This window comes from Oncorhynchus gorbuscha, unplaced genomic scaffold (genome assembly GCF_021184085.1).
Source record: "Oncorhynchus gorbuscha isolate QuinsamMale2020 ecotype Even-year unplaced genomic scaffold, OgorEven_v1.0 Un_scaffold_8:::fragment_2:::debris, whole genome shotgun sequence".
Classification (NCBI taxonomy): Eukaryota; Metazoa; Chordata; class Actinopteri; order Salmoniformes; family Salmonidae; genus Oncorhynchus; species Oncorhynchus gorbuscha.
The window spans coordinates 123,349-139,733 of NW_025745587.1; the positions used below are offsets into that span (position 1 = coordinate 123,349).

Here is a 16,385-nt window from a genome sequence, read left to right on the forward strand (position 1 = left end):
CACACTTCACAGCCCTCACATTTGGCTGTCAATGAATGAGGAGGAGCAAAGTTCAAGCGAACGTTGCGTCACGTACAGCCTGCCTCGTCATCATCAGCGGAAATTAACTATAGGCCACCAAGGTTTTTTTTGTCGCAAATACTGTTTTTTTTCCTAACTTAAACTATTGTTTCAAAACAAAAGTGTGATTTGTGTAATTATTTAGGCTACTGTAATTAATGTCGAGGTCCCTCAATTGCAGACATATGATGTCCATGATAATAAAACTCCAGTAAGCCTAATATAGTCCACAGCGCTAAATAAGGAGGAAACTATAGCCCTATAAATAGTAGGGACAAATTCATGATATAAATAATAAACATTTACATTTTGATATAAAAAATACAATATCCAAATGTGAATGAGTATTTTTAATATCAGGAATCTGGTGTACTGTTTAAGGCTAGGGAAACCACACAATAATGACTTGTAGAATCTTCAGGATCTGTAGGATCTTCATTCGATCACTCTTTTGTTGCTGAGAATTGTCCTGCACAGCAGGAAATGCAAACTTGTAGTGTATTTGAGTTTTTAAAATATTTCTAAAGTTTGTCATTTCCAGTAATGAAGAATGTATCAACCCCTATAAACATGTCAATGAATTATAATCCACATAATAATTAATATTTCCTGTTGCTGAAGGATTATTATCCTGCTGTAGCAAACTGGCTCAAATTAAGATCCTACATCTGTATATTCTCCACTTTGGCTCACTATTGGCTTTGTCAAAACATTACTCTTGATATCTGTGTGTGGACTTCAGTCCTGTACATGCAGCCAGGGAATGTTGACTTTCTGCTCAAAGACGAGGGTCGGGGATTCAATCACAAAAAAGTAGGCGGGCTGAACAGTGGACTGCTAGGAGTGACGAACTGGGACCATGGGATGTGTGTTGTATCCTCTTCTGAGTCCATGTGAACTCTAGTGGGATATTCGGGTGTGAGAAGATAGACCGTTTACAGTTGAACCTACAGAGGAGAGGACCAACAACAACTGAGAGAGCATCAGTGGCACTTACCTTTTCTTCACTTCAAAAACTCTACCTGTTGACAGTAACATGCCCCTGACCCGTTCCTTGTCCATGACGTCACTGAGCGGTCTGCCTCTGTGGGATGAGGAAGATCTACCTGTAGACGACCTGCTGCTGTTTGAGGTTGCCTGGGAGGTCACTAATAAAGGTTAGTATGACCTAACCGAGAATGATTTGCATGGAGACAGACAATTCACTGTGAGGTCTCTTCCAATGGTCTTGGTCCTTGGAGTATAACAGTTTTGTGTCCCTTCTCAGTAAATGCAATAGTGACAATGGATGCAATGTTGTATGCATCATACAGATGCCATTGATGACCTTGCAATTTTAATAGTCCATCATCTATTTTAGGCAGTGTTACTACTTTTGTGTAAAGATGGGTTGCGGTGGAGTGTACAAGTATGGAGCAACTATTACAGAGTTCATGACCCCTGGACTATTGGTCCAGAGTGGTCAGATATAGGATACTATCATGATTGAGAGGATCCTCTTAAAATTCCTGTGGAGCTGTGACAGTTTAGCCTAATGCCAGTCATCTTCTATTTGCTAAATATGGTCATCTTTGAATCAAATATTGAAATACAGTGAAAATACAGTGTGGAGAACATTAACCCTCTCAGTCTCACAGTCTGAACATTTAAACATTCAATTCAAGATAAATTCACAATCTCTGTCAAATACATATGTCTTAATGTTGTTTGTGTAAGAGGATGTGTGAACCATATGAACTATGGTTATATATACTATATGAACCTTAACCTTACTGGCAAATAAACGTGTGTTCTTAGACTGAACTAGACACGAGAGTCCCAATGATCATGAAAACATGATGTACTTTTTGTAGTATAGGGCTCTTCCTGGTACCTCTCTAGGTTTCTTCCTAGGTTCTGGCCTTTCTAGGGAGTTTTTCCTAGCCACCGTGCTTCTACACCTGCATTGCTTGCTTTTTGGGGTTTTAGGCTGGGTTTCTGTACAGCACTTTGTGACATCAGCTGATGTAAGAAGGGCTTTATAAATACATTTGATTGATTGATTGATTCAGTTCTGTGTACTGTACACGGACGGATCTGTTGTCTGAGTCTATCCTGTTGTTGTGAAGAGTTCAGAGGTTATCACTTATGCTGTGTTGGGAGTAGTGAACTTCTGTATATGTAGTTCAACCTACAAAGCTTATCACTAAGCTAAGGACTCAAGGACTAAACACATCCTGGACTTCCTGACGGGCCGCCCACAGGTGGTAAGGTTAGGCAACAACACATCTGCCACGCTGATCCTCAACATGGGGGCCCCCTCAGGGGTGCGTTCTTAATCCCCCCCTGTACTCCCTGTTCACCCACAACTGCATGGCCAAGCACGACTCCTCCAACACCATCCTTAAGTTTGCGGATGACACAACGGTGGTGGGCCTGATCACAGACAACGCTGAGACGGCCTATGGGGAGGAGGTCAGAGACCTGGCAGTTTGGTACCAGGCCAACAACCTCTTCTTCAACGTGAGCAAGACAAAGGAGATGATCGTGGACTACAGGAAAAGGAGGGCGAAGATGCCCCCCCCCCCCCCCCCTATTCACGTCGACAGGGTTGTAGTGGAGCAGGTAGAGCTTCATGCCTCCTGAGAAGTAGGGACTAGAAGAAACGCGAACGTGCTGAACATGATGGCGTGAGACCTCCTTGGTGTCCACATCACCAGCAAACTATCATGGTCCAAACAAACCAAGAAAGCTATGAAGAGGACACAACAACACCCTCTCCCCCTCAGGAGAGGGCATGGGTCCCCAGATTCCCCCCTTTGCTTTTACACTGCTGCTACTCACTGTTCATTATCTATGCATAGTCACTGTACAAATTACCTGGACTAACTTGTACCCCCGCACGTTGACTTGGTACCGGTACCCCCTGTATATAGCCTCCACGTTGACTCGGTACCGGTACCCCCTGTATTAGCCTCCACGTTGACTCGGTACCGGTACCCCCTGTATGTAGCCTCCACGTTGACTCGGTACCGGTACCCCCTGTATATAGCCTCCACGTTGACTCGGTACCGGTACCCCCTGTATATAGCCTCCACGTTGACTCGGTACCGGTACCCCCTGTATATAGCCTCCACGTTGACTCGGTACCGGTACCCCCTGTATTAGCCTCCACGTTGACTCGGTACCGGTACCCCCTGTATGTAGCCTCCACTTTGACTCGGTACCGGTACCCCCTGTATATAGCCTCCACGTTGACTCGGTACCGGTACCCCCTGTATATAGCCTCCACGTTGACTCGGTACCCCGGTACCCCCTGTATATAGCCTCCACGTTGACTCGGTACCGGTACCCCCTGTATATAGCCTCCACGTTGACTCGGTACCGGTACCCCCTGTATGTAGCCTCCACGTTGACTCGGTACCGGTACCCCCTGTATATAGCCTCCACGGTGACTCGGTACCTGTACCCCCTGTATATAGCCTCCACGTTGACTCGGTACCGGTACCCTCTGTATATAGCCTCCACGTTGACTCGGTACCGGTACCCCCTGTATATAGCCTCCACGTTGACTCGGTACCGGTACCCCCTGTATGTAGCCTCCACGTTGACTCGGTACCGGTACCCCTGTATATAGCCTCCACGTTGACTCGGTACCGGTACCCCCTGTATATAGCCTCCACGTTGACTCGGTACCGGTACCCCCTGTATATAGCCTCCACGTTGACTCGGTACCGGTACCCCCTGTATGTAGCCTCCACGTTGACTCGGTACCGGTACCCCCTGTATGTAGCCTCCACGTTGACTCGGTACCGGTACCCCCTGTATATAGCCTCCACGGTGACTCGGTACCTGTACCCCCTGTATATAGCCTCCACGTTGACTCGGTACCGGTACCCTCTGTATATAGCCTCCACGTTGACTCGGTACCGGTACCCCCTGTATATAGCCTCCACGTTGACTCGGTACCGGTACCCCCTGTATATAGCCTCCATGTTGACTCGGTACCGGTACCCCCTGTATGTAGCTTCTTTAATGTTATTTTATTGTGTTACTTTTAAGTTTGGGGTCACTTAGAAATGTACTTGTATTGAAAGAAAATCACATTTTTTGTCCTTTAAAATAAAATAACATTTATCAGAAATACAGTGTAGACATTTTTAATGTTATAAATGACTATTGTAGCTGGAAACGGCTGATTTTTAATGGAATATCGACATAGATGGAATATCTACAGAGTTCCTCTGTCCGGTGTCTGTGTTCTTTTGTCCATCTTAATCTTTTATTTTTATTGGCCAGTCTGAGATATGGCTTTTTCTTTGCAACTCAGCCTAGAAGGCCAGCATCCCAGAGTTGCCTCTTCACTGTTGACGTTGAGACTGGTGTTTTTCTGGTACTATTTAATGAAGCTGCCAGTTGAGGACTTATGAGGCGTCTGTTTCTCAAAATAGACACTAATGTACTTGTCCTCTTGCTCAGTTGTGCACCGAGGTCTCCCACTCCTCTTTCTATTCCGGTTAAAGCCAGTTTGCACTGTTCTGTGAAGCCAGTATTACACAGAATTGTACGAGATCTTCAGTTTCTTGGCAATTTCTCGCATGGAATAGCCTTCATTTCTCAGAACAAGAATAGACTGACAAGTTTCAGAAGAAAGTTATTTGTTGCTGGCCATTTTGAGCCTGTAATCGAACCCACAAATGCTGATGTTGCAGATACTCAACTAGACTAAAGAAGGCCAGTTTTATGGCTTCTTTAATCAAACCAACAGTTTTCAGCTGTGCTAACATAATTGCAAAAAGGTTTTCTAATGATCAATTAGTCTTTTAAAATGATAAACTTTGATTAGCCATTGGAACACAGGAGTGATGGTTGCTGATAATGGGCCTCTGTACAGTACCCCTATGTAGATATTCCATTAAACACCAGCTGTTTCCAGCTACAGTACTAATTTACAACATGAAAAATGTCTACACTGTATTTATGATACATTTGATGTTATTTTAATGGACAAAAAATGCGATTTTCTTTAAAAAACAAGGACATTTCTAAGTGACCCCAAACTTTTGAAGGTAGTGTATATTTTTTTTATTTTAGTTTGTTTAGTAAATATTTTCTTATCTCTATTTTCTGAAAACTGGGTAAGATCTACCTACACCTTTTGTATTCGGCGCATGTGACAAATAACATTTGATTTGATTTGAATTGAACTACATTTTGCAGTAGCTTGGTGGTAGTTTCAAATCTTGGTTGTGTTTTCTTGGGTAGGCAAGAATTGCGTTCATTTTTCAGCATCAGACCTGCCTAACTGTTACTTGAAACAATGTTTTTGTATTTAGTAGGCTAAATTACACGTTCTGTTTACATATGACCCCAAAGTGATCTGTTATTGCAATTTGTAGTCTATGACATTTCAGATGTGGTTTGAACGTAGTGAAATACCTTTTCAAAGTCAATTTAGTTAAAGTAAACTGTATTGTTCTTAAGGGTAGATTTAGTCTAGCTTAACTTCTTACAGATTTAAGTAATTAGTAGCTTGGTAAACTATATTTGAAGAGTAGCATCCCCAACACTGTTTATCAGGTATACTGAGTAAATGTATTTGGCATCAGGGAAATGTCTTATATGCCTACAGTATGACGGTGTGCAAACGTGACACAGTGGTTTGTGATTGTTGAGGGTCCTCTTCACAAATATTTGACAACTGTAGCTTATCTTCTATTTTTAATTTTATTTATAAGTAATTCATGTCATGGTCTTTGTTTTTGTTAATTCCAGTGTATCTTCAACTATTAATCATGCAAAACACACGATATCATGCAGAATTACACCTTCATATGTGGACACACCTCCCCTTACGGTTGTCATAACAAGTCACAGGTTAGAAAGTTTGAATCTCATGTATATTATATATATTTCCTCCAGTGGGTGGGATCTACACAGTTATCCAGACCAAGGCCAAGATAACGGTGGATGAATGGGGGGAGAACTTATTCATGATGGGGCCGTACTACGAACACAACTTTAACACCCAGGTGGAGCAGTGTGAGCCCCCCAACCCAGCCATCAAGAAAGCCATGGGCGCCCTCATTGACAACGGCTGCCTGGTACTACAGACTTACTCTATTCTATTATTTTCTATTATATTCTATGGCTGTGACATGCACGTGGATAATAGTAGTACTGTAGTAGTACTTTCTGGCCAGAAGAGGGCAGACACGCACATCTACAGAAGAAGGCCTAGGCTATTGGTGCCAATAGAGTTAGATAGAGACGATGAATCCACAAGATGGCAGACAAACTCCATCTCCAGGATCAGAAACAAACAAATCCATCAGCAGCTTCAGAAACTATTATTTTGTAGTATTTCAGCTTTGCCCCATGTGTTTGATACTGTGATTGTGGGTCTCGTGTTGATTGGTGCTGTCTTGTAGAACCACACATATCTTTCCCTTGTGTCGGGGTTATACTGTATGTGTTAGGTGTACTTTGGGCGCTGGCTGATTGAGGGCAGTCCCTATGTGATCCTATTTGACACGGGGTCAGCAGCCTGGAACCTGGACCGATGGAAGGGGGATCTGTGGGACACCTGTGGTATCGGCCTGCCCGCCCATGACAGAGAGGCCAACGACTCACTCCTCTTTGGATCCATGGTTGCCTGGTTCTTTAAAGAGGTAATTTGTCAGGTTGATAAGGATGCTTTGAGAAATACTCTGAAAGAGGTTTAACGATTGGTGTATCGGTTTGTTTTTTTAAAGTCAAGAATATCTGCTTGATGTGAATACCTTAATGTCAGATACCTTTGAAAATAAATGATACAGTAGCCTACTTCTTTTTATCCAATACATATTCGCCCTCTTGGGTAACATGAGATTTCAGAACTAATGATCAGTGATCAATTGCCTTCGTTCCTAGTTAACCGACGAGCTTGGAGACTCGCCCAATGTCCTCGCCCATTTCCATGAGTGGCAGGTCGGGGCAGGACTTATTCTCTGTCGCTCACGGAAGATTCCCTTGGCAACCATCTTCACAACCCATGCCACTCTGTTGGGAAGATACATCTGTGCCGGAAATGTTGACTTCTACAACAACCTGGACAAGGTAAAGAGGCCGCACATGCACGCACACACAAAAGTTTTGTTATTCAAATTCCTCACAAACTTTGCCAATGGTGAGGTAACAACACATTAAGCGTCGTTAAGAGTTAGTTTGAGTTTAGTTTCTCATAGTATCTTCTCTGTGGGTATCAGTGAGCTATGGGTTTGTGTGGGGTTCATGCTGGTGTAGGGTATTGTAATTGGCCCTCAGGCTAAGTGTAAAAAGGTCATTGTGGACCTAAAGGTTATTCACTGGGCAGACAGGGTAATTGACAGCTGCTTCTCCGTATGGAGAGGAAGAGGAAGCCTCCTCATCACTGGCAGACAAGAAGACTCAAGGGTGATCTTACTTCAAACATTTGTCAAACTGTTTGATTGACAGATACCCAACAATCTCGAAATGAACCCCATAGCCCCAATAATAGTTATTGTAGATCTCAACATTTGAAAAAGTTGTGTTCACAGGTTTCATTCACTATTCATCTAATATTTACTTAGAATGTGCATGACAATATATAATTACACACTAGTGATCTCTTAACAATGACCTATTAATGACTCTTGTGTTGATTTCTGATGTACCCCTGTCAGTTCAACATAGACCAAGAGGCTGGTGAGAGGCAGATCTACCATCGCTACTGTCTGGAGAGAGCTGCTGTCCACTGTGCCCATGTCTTTACAACTGTATCCCAGATCACTGCTGTAGAGGCTAACCACATGCTGCACAGGAAACCAGGTGAGGGGGCCAGGGTCCTGTACATTACGGCTCACCGTACCAAAACCTTTTCGAAATGGAGGAGGTACTACCTGAAATTGTCCATCTATGTCCAATAAGAATGCTCTTTTCAGGTTTAAAAAAGGGTTTCTCCTGTTTCACTCTGTTTCCTCATATTGAACAAAAAGTGACAGAGCAGGGATATTTGATGTTGACGTAAGCTGGGTTTCTCTCTATCTGCTGTACAGATGTGGTGACTCCGAACGGATTGAACATCAAGAAGTTCTCAGCCATGCACGAGTTCCAGAACCTTCACTCCACTAATAAGGGTCAGATTCAGGAATTCATCAGGGGACACTTCTATGGGTAAAACTGAAGTCTTTATTATGTTTTCAAGTTTGTTATCCAATACACTGCTTAACTATATACCCTGCTAGGTAAAGTCCCCCCTTATCTCAGCTCGTTGGTCACCACAGCATCTCCCACCTGTAGCACACGCTCCAGCAGGTATATCTCTCTAGTCACCCCCAAAACCAATTCTTTCTTTGGCCGCCTCTCCTTCCAGTTCTCTGCTGCCAATGATTGGAACGAACTACAAAAATCTCTGAAACTGGAAACACTTATCTCTCTCACTAGCTTTAAGCACCAACTGTCAGAGCATTTTACAGATTACTGCACCTGTACATAGCCCACCTATAATTTAGCCCAAGCAACTACCTCTTTCCCAACTGTATTTAATTAATTAATTTATTTTGCTCCTTTGCACCCCATTATTTTTATGTCTACTTTGCACATTCTTCCATTGCAAAACTACCATTCCAGTGTTTTATTGTGCTATATTGTATTTACTTTGCCACCATGGCCTTTTTTGCCTTTACCTCCCTTCTCACCTAATTTGCTCACATTGTATATAGACTTGTTTATACTGTATTATTGACTGTATGTTTGTTTTACTCCATGTGTAACTCTGTGTCGTTGTATCTGTCGAACTGCTTTGCTTTATCTTGGCCAGGTCGCAATTGTAAATGAGAACTTGTTCTCAACTTGCCTACCTGGTTAAATAAAGGTGAAATATATATATTTTTAAATATCACTATTGCCCATTGTAAAACTATCATCCCTATTTTGTTTTGTCAGTCATCTGGACTTCAATCTGGAGAAAACTCTCTTCTTCTTCATTGCTGGACGATATGAGTTCTCCAACAAGGGAGTTGACATCTTCCTGGAGTCACTGTCCAGACTCAACTATCTGCTAAGGGTATGGGCCTCTAATCAATACTGCACATGTACTGGTCTCGCTCATAACAAAAGGACAGTTGGAGTTTTTTTTTCTTTCTTCTTCTCTCCCAGGTGCATAAGAACGACGTCACAGTGGTGGTGTTCTTCATCATGCCAGCCAAGACCAACAACTTTAACGTAGAGACGCTGAAGGGTCAGGCGGTGCGCAAACAGCTCTGGTACGTCTCTGCAACCCCCACGATGTTACACCTCACGGAGTTCTGCAAAAATGTCTGCGATGTTCGCTCCAAAACGTTTCACGGAAATACCATTCTCATTTGTAGTCTTCTTAGAATGTTGCCTTGGGAACCCGTGTTGCCAACACGGTTCCCATGAACGTGTTCAATCTTAAAACCGTTGGCTGATTATCTACGTGTCTCTCGCTTGACAGGGACACTGCTCACACTGTGAAAGATAAGTTTGGCAAGAGGCTTTATGAGGCGTTGTTAAAGTAAGTCAATTTCAATGTAAATAATAAATACAGAGTCTCTCTTCCACCAGTGCATATCCACCAGACCTGTACGGTATGTCATATCAGTGTAACACTTCTCTATTTGACAACCCTGCCATTTTGCCAGGCAATCCTTGAGCAGGCGTTTGTTATGAATGAACTTAAACTTCACTTCAGTTCATTCATGCGGATGGTGTGTGACCTTTTGGGTCTTTCCGTGTTACCAAAGTGTGGAACGAGCTTCCGTGCTAATGAAGGGCTTGTCCATGCGGGTTATAATGTGATTACTTGAGTGTTGCCTTTACTGACCTGCTGATGACCTCGTGACGTCTTCAGAGGAGACATCCCTGATATGAACACCATCCTGGACAGAGACGACTTCACCATCATGAAGAGAGCCATCTATGCCACACAGGTAGGAGTTGAAGAGACAGATAATGTATGAAATATACTCCGGTAAATGTTATGGTATATAATTGTTGTAAGATGTGCGTTATACACAGTATTAAAGCCATTAAGTGTTAGGTTGTTGAGAATGCTAACAGTCTCCATATTGTAGATTGGGTCAGGTCTACATTATGAATAAAAGACCGGTGTATAGACATTTGTATGATAAACATCAAATAAAACACAGTTGTGGTGTGAGACAACCAGATATGTAGAAAGACAGAGACAACTGGACAACAAGGTAATATAGGGACGTACTGTACAGAGAATCCCTATATATTGTACACTGCTGTGTTATGAAAGGAGCAACTTAACATTGACGTGGTAAAACGGGCCTATAGTGTCACCCTGTAAGGTGATCAATTCAGAATGGGACTGGGGGATTTCTGGTGCTAAAATCATGAATGAATGGTCCCTGCAGTTACACAGCCCAGCGTGAATCATTGAACTGCCATAACAGCAGGCCACGGGGTCAATAGATTGGCTGGTGTTGCAGTATTTAATAGCAAAGTGCCAGTGAAAATGGTGTTGTCACTTAGATTTATTCATGTCACTTGTGTGCAGGTGTAAAATTACGAGCCGGGTGTTTGATGGGTGGACAGATTGTGGCCGTTGTTACTCTCGCTGCCATTTTTATTGACCCGAGTCTCATTTGTGTTAGATGTACCAGTACAGAATGACTTGTCTGTCTCCACTTTTGCTGCATTCACTCTGTGGTTAGGGTGACGAATGTCTTTGCGTGTCCGGTATGTTCTTAGGCCTCAGAACTGATGTAGCGGCCTGTTCACGTGTGACATGTTTTTAGCATTACTGTCTATTCAGCAATTCTTTTACATGCAAGTGTATATCTTCTGAGAGAAAGGCCTGTGTTTCTTTTGAGGGTAATCCCAGGAGAAGAGAATCATTAAACATCATTAGGCCAAAGGATAGATATTCTTCTTCAGATCCATATTCCTGATGTCTACCCGTAAAGGTTATTAGTCACGGATCATTGACATATAGATGTTGACTCGCGCCGTGTTTACGGCTCAAGGCGCGTGCACAACGATGACGCTGTTACAACACGTGCACATGGGACTCACGTACACAGACACACACACACACACTGTACTCTGTCTGTCTCCCTCTCTGCAGAGACACACCCTTCCTCCAGTGACCACTCACAACATGCTGGATGACACCTCCGACCCCATCCTGGCCAACGTGAGACGCATCGGCCTCTTCAACGCTCGCACTGACCGAGTCAAGGTCTGCAGGATGTTTGTCTGATGTCCGTGTTCGATAGTGTTTTGCCTCGTTTATATGTGTTAAACCAGTTGAAGCGCTGTCTGGAAAAAGCCTGGCAGCTGAGACATTGACAACATAAAAGACCCCATAAAGACTCATACGTGTTTATGATAAGTAATGTTCGTACTATCAGAGTATTATTCCGTTAGAGTAGTGGTTCCACAACTGTGGGTCGCGGGAGGACATTACCCCCCACATTTGTTTTATTTATTTTTAGAGATACATTTTCTGAATAGAAAAAAACGTTTTCATTAAACTTAAATGACTTAAAACCAAATAGAAAGTAGGTAGAGAAGATAACGGACCTATACGTTTTTCTATAATAGCTTATCATTTCTTTGAATTTACCATCAACAAAATAAAAGCTGGACAACCAGGACCACATTGATTTTGTTATAATGTTTGAGCATAACAACACAACATTAACCATGTCAAAATGCATAGAATTGTAGGAAATTAGCTTAAAAACGGCTAAATGTTCTCTAAGCTCCATGGAATAAATGTATAGGATTTCAGGAAATTGGCTTTAAAATTGCAACATTTTCTTTCAGCTCCATGGCAGGATGTGTAGAATTGCAGGAGATTAGTTTTGGAACTGCAACATTTCATCTCCGCTGCCACGATAATATGTTTTACTTATGCTTTGGTCTGTGTTTTTTTCACCACACAACACTTATGGTTGTGGCTCAAAAGAAACCTTCATTGGTGGGTCATGTAGCAAAACAGTTTGGGAGCCCCTGTATATTCCATTTAGCAGATGCTTTTATCCTCAGCAAATTGCAGCTATCGATTTTACATACAGTACAGTTGGTTCTGGGAATTGAACCCACTACCCTAGTGTTGCAAACACCACGCTCTACCAACTGAGCTACAGAGGACCCTCAGAGCATACAGTATAGCCAGTGTTGTGCTGATCTCTATATTTGATTCTAAACGGTACTAACAGACGTGTCCTGATACTCTCAGATAGTGTTCCACCCAGAGTTCCTGTCGTCCACCAGTCCCCTGCTTCCTATGGACTATGAGGAGTTTGTACGAGGCTGTCACCTGGGGGTCTTCCCTTCTTATTACGAGCCCTGGGGATACACACCAGGTGACCTGTCACACTTACACAGCCTGCAAACATAAACTCCATCACTTTGGTTTTCTCTGGCTAATGTTTATATCATTGTTTTTGTGTGTTCCTTCATGTGCGCGGAGAGTTGTATGATGTGTGGGTGCACTATTATGTTGTTGCTATTGTTCCCCAGGTGAGTGTACTGTGATGGGGATACCCAGTGTGACCACCAACCTGTCTGGCTTTGGCTGCTTCATGGAGGAACATGTGTCAGACCCCACAGCATATGGTATGTACGTGCATATAAACCTCTTCACTTTCATCACCAAATCAGTGCATAGTTTGATTGACCTCTTGTGGAAGAGGTCTGATATATTTTGGGAGTGCCCCAAAACCAGAAGAACTATTTTTATCAGTGAAATACAAGCCCCTACTTCCTATCAGTCAGCAGTTTAGAATAGATACTCTATTTACATTAGAATGGAATACTTTATTCCTGCGTCTCAGTGGTCCTTTCCTGTCCCGCTCCTCTCAGGGATCTACATAGTGGACCGGCGGTTCCGTTCGGCAGATGACTCGTGTAACCAGCTGACCCAGTTCATGTTCGGGTTCTGCCAGCAGTCCAGACGACAGCGCATCATCCAGAGGAACCGCACAGAGAGACTGTCGGACCTGCTGGACTGGAGGTACCTGGGACGGGTGAGTCCCTATAGGTTCATGTCCCTGTTTACCTAATGGTTGGAAAGGCAAGTGGATCTCACAATGCAACAAAGTTTAGAAAACAAAATACTAGGACCACCATCACACCATACTGAAAGTAATTCCACTGAATTGCGTGCTTTTGGTGCTAACTTCATTGCTGTTATTTGTACGATTTATTTTATATAATGTAAACCATGTCCTTTCGCTCCTCTAAGAAGTATTTTATTGTTCCTTCTTCAGACTAGTTCAGTTGATTTGTGATTGGGTCAGTTGTGTTTTACTTGTGGTTCAATTGATTCAGTTGATTTATGTTTGCAGTTCTACATGCACGCCCGGAGCCTGGCTCTCAGCAGGGCTTTCCCTGACAAGTTCAAGATGGAGCCGCTGGCCCCGCCACAGGTGAGGTATGGAGGAGAGTTTGTCTTCCTCTGACTCTATTGATGGACACTATAGATGCCTCAGAGACCCAGAGTTCATCCATTCCCTTCGCTTTAATTGACAACCTAACATTTTAGTAAATGACAAGACATGATTTTGTATTTGTGCAATCTGTTACTAATGTTCTCTAAGCACTGTCCTCTTAAGTAAAACAATCTCTCCCTGTCTCTCTCTCTCTCTGCTCATTTGTTCATGGCTTGTATGTTGGATGTATTGTACAGACGTGAATAACGTGTCTCTCCTCTCTCTCGCTCTCGCTCTCTCTCCTCAGACAGAGGGATTCCGTTACCCCCGCCCCGGCTCTGTGCCCCCCTCCCCCTCGGCGTCGGTGCACTCCACCCCCCACCACAGTGATGAGGAGGATGATGAAGAGCCGTATGATGAAGATAAGGAGGCGGAGAGGGACAGGCAGAACATCAAAGCCCCATTCACTCTGGGTGCCACGCCCGAGGGCAAGAAGACACACCCAGGAGAGTCTGCCAACTGAGAGATCTCTCGCTACGAGCCTGGGATGGCCGAGCCTGGGATGGCCAACCCTGGTCCAGCCCAGAACGTACAACATTAGCTCTGTCTCAAGTAGCTGTTACACATACTACCTATGTACATTTTCTAAGAGAAAATGCCTATTCTTTTGATGCTAAAAGTCCCCTCACGCCCATAGGATGTGAGACATGAATAATTTAATCAATAGTTATATTTCAGGAATTGGATTGAGACGTCTCTCGCTCTATAGCCTGGGATGGCCAAACCTAGTCCTGAATTACTTCTATGATCAGATATACCCTCAGACAAGTGTTGCTATGAATTCTAAATCATTTTATTCCACATTTTATTAAATAATACATTCAAACATTTTCAGTGTAGCCGTACTTAAGAGTCCAGTGTTTTTCTCACATCGCATTAAATATTCGACATCCAACAAGAGATCAACAGATGCAATAGATTAGAATGTTATCAACAATAATAAATGCATTATGAAACGCATCAGAAGTACTCTCTTTTCCATGCCGGCAAGTCTTGAAAGTACAGTTGTTCAAGATTTTCTTCTCCTGAAACAAAAAAAAAGTCAACAGTGCAATTACCTTTACGGCCATTTCAAACCTATAGCTTGGATGTAGTTGGGGGAAGCCGATGCCTGAATGAGCGCCTATTGAGGTGGTTTTCCTAGCTAGCCTGGATGTAATCCTTAACCATTACTGTAGGTTCCAATATGACCCAACTCACTGTCCTCCTTGGCTTGCCGCAGGAAGTTGAGCAGGACTGTGGCTGCCTGGTTCCCACTGAGTCTCTCTGTGTTTTGACTTCGAGTCTCTGGAAAAAGAGGATGTCATCCAGAGTAGCGACAGGTCAAAAGTAAAAGATGATGGTAAACATCTCAAATCACCCTATTCCCCATACGGTGCACCACTTTACAGAGCCATGCAGTAGAAGAGCCACACAAAAGAAGAATATGGGCATACCGCCCGACTACAAGCGTACTATGTTTACCTAAATGTAACGTGTCATATACGTCTCCTTCTTTTCTGTCCTCGCTGATGAACCGCCGTCCCTCTGTAATAGCAACATACACACAGTCACACACAGGTATGAAATACAATATATTTGAGTTGCATTCATAAATAAACGTACATAATGAGGAAATAATAGGACAACTTCAGATTTAAATGATAATGTTCATCTCTTTACATTAAATATCATTGTAGTTGTGCCTTAAAAAAACAGCTAATAAATGCACATTATTTCCAATTATTCTCTGTGGAGGACATACATTCAGAAATACATTTAAAAGGTACGTCAAAGGAATGCAAAGTATGATTAGGCTAATATAGGTAGTAGACGTACGGGTGCCCTTGAGGTACAGCATTGCCTGAGGCGACCAATTTCTCCGCTGGAAACTGCCCTTCGGTGCGCTCCACGAATGGGAGACGAGCGTTGCCAGAAGTAAAAGAGCAAGTGCATAAACTGTAATAGACCTCACACCCTGAAACATGTAAAAGTATAGTTATGACGTATGAACAAGCGGACAATGTCAAACAAATATGCGCTCAAAATACATGACAAGAAGGTAATAATTTTCGTGCGCCATGCGCATCTCCATTTGTAAGTACGCAAAGATCAAAATGTACTTCCCTAATAGGCAACTTACTTTCATTGCGACGGAGGATATTAGATCCCTGTAACGCTGGTAGAGATCTGTTTCAAGTGGGAAAAGGGCAGAAGTTGTGTGCCTTGGCAAGTGCTATCCCTGTATTTATATTGGACGGGTGGGGGAGACCTCGTAGCCCACAGCGCAACACGTTATGGATGTCAACAGCGATAGGTCATGTAAATTTGATGAAAGAGAGGTGGGCTCCAAGCTCAGAGAGGGAATACAGAGAGGAACCAATCAAATCACTTACTCACATTTTAATGTACACAATACACATTTTATGCAATTACAATTAGCTGCCAAAGGCAATCATGGATCTACAGTGCCTTCAGAAAGTATTCACACCCCTTGACTTTTTACACATTTTGTTGTGTTACAAGGTGGGATTAAAATTGATTTCATTGTCATTTTTTTGTCAATGATCTACACAAAATACTCTAATGTCATAGTAAAAAAATAAAATCAAAAGTTTGTAAAAAATGTATGAAAAATTAAAACGTAATATATCTTGATTACATAAGTATTCAACACCCTGAGTCACTACATGTTAGTTCAATACTTATTGTTAGTTCAATACTTATTGTTAGTTCAATACTTATTGTTAGTTCAATACTTATTGTTAGTTCAATACTTATTGTTAGTTCAATACTTATTGTTAGTTCAATACTTATTGACTCAAGACATTTCAGCTTTTCTTTTTTATTAATATATTTGTACACATTTTTAAA

General features: G+C 42.6%; 2 protein-coding genes across 3 annotated transcripts; one reads left to right on the forward strand and one right to left on the reverse strand.

The window, feature by feature from the left end:
- The first annotated feature begins 826 nt into the window (after positions 1-826).
- Positions 827-14,492, forward strand: gys2 (glycogen synthase 2). Its single transcript, XM_046334630.1, has 16 exons — positions 827-1,217; positions 5,962-6,143; positions 6,519-6,710; positions 6,952-7,137; positions 7,725-7,869; positions 8,097-8,214; positions 8,986-9,106; positions 9,199-9,305; positions 9,518-9,577; positions 9,914-9,992; positions 11,159-11,272; positions 12,278-12,404; positions 12,562-12,657; positions 12,904-13,067; positions 13,389-13,469; positions 13,780-14,492. The coding sequence occupies exons 1-16, from the start codon at positions 1,097-1,099 to the stop codon at positions 13,993-13,995; spliced, it is 2,109 nt and encodes a 702-aa protein (XP_046190586.1). The 5' UTR covers positions 827-1,096; the 3' UTR covers positions 13,996-14,492.
- Positions 14,304-15,932, reverse strand: spx (spexin hormone). 2 transcript variants are annotated; one of them, XM_046334632.1, is made up of 5 exons: positions 15,655-15,932; positions 15,351-15,489; positions 14,997-15,059; positions 14,733-14,819; positions 14,304-14,557 (listed from the first exon to the last, which is right to left on the reverse strand). In XM_046334632.1, exons 1-5 carry the CDS (start codon positions 15,658-15,660, stop codon positions 14,493-14,495), a joined length of 360 nt encoding a protein of 119 aa, XP_046190588.1. In that variant the 5' UTR covers positions 15,661-15,932; the 3' UTR covers positions 14,304-14,492. The 2 variants fall into 2 exon arrangements, with proteins under 2 accessions (XP_046190588.1, XP_046190587.1); XM_046334631.1 differs by lacking the exon at positions 15,655-15,932 and having other exon boundaries at positions 15,351-15,498.
- Positions 15,933-16,385: the final 453 nt, after the last annotated feature.

Excerpts from the sequence above, each read along its gene's own strand:
- spx (XM_046334631.1), bottom strand. The coding sequence starts at position 15,498 with ATGTTTCAGGGTGTGAGGTCTATTACAGTTTATGCACTTGCTCTTTTA. Across the intron at positions 15,060-15,350 it reads GCTGTACCTCAAGGGCACCC|AGGGACGGCGGTTCATCAGC; the intron begins GTACGTCTACTA and ends TTGCTATTACAG. Across the intron at positions 14,558-14,732 it reads GCGGCAAGCCAAGGAGGACA|GAGAAGAAAATCTTGAACAA; the intron begins GTGAGTTGGGTC and ends TTTTTGTTTCAG.
- gys2 (XM_046334630.1), top strand. The coding sequence starts at position 1,097 with ATGCCCCTGACCCGTTCCTTGTCCATGACGTCACTGAGCGGTCTGCCT. Across the intron at positions 9,993-11,158 it reads GAGCCATCTATGCCACACAG|AGACACACCCTTCCTCCAGT; the intron begins GTAGGAGTTGAA and ends CCCTCTCTGCAG. Across the intron at positions 13,068-13,388 it reads ACTGGAGGTACCTGGGACGG|TTCTACATGCACGCCCGGAG; the intron begins GTGAGTCCCTAT and ends TTATGTTTGCAG.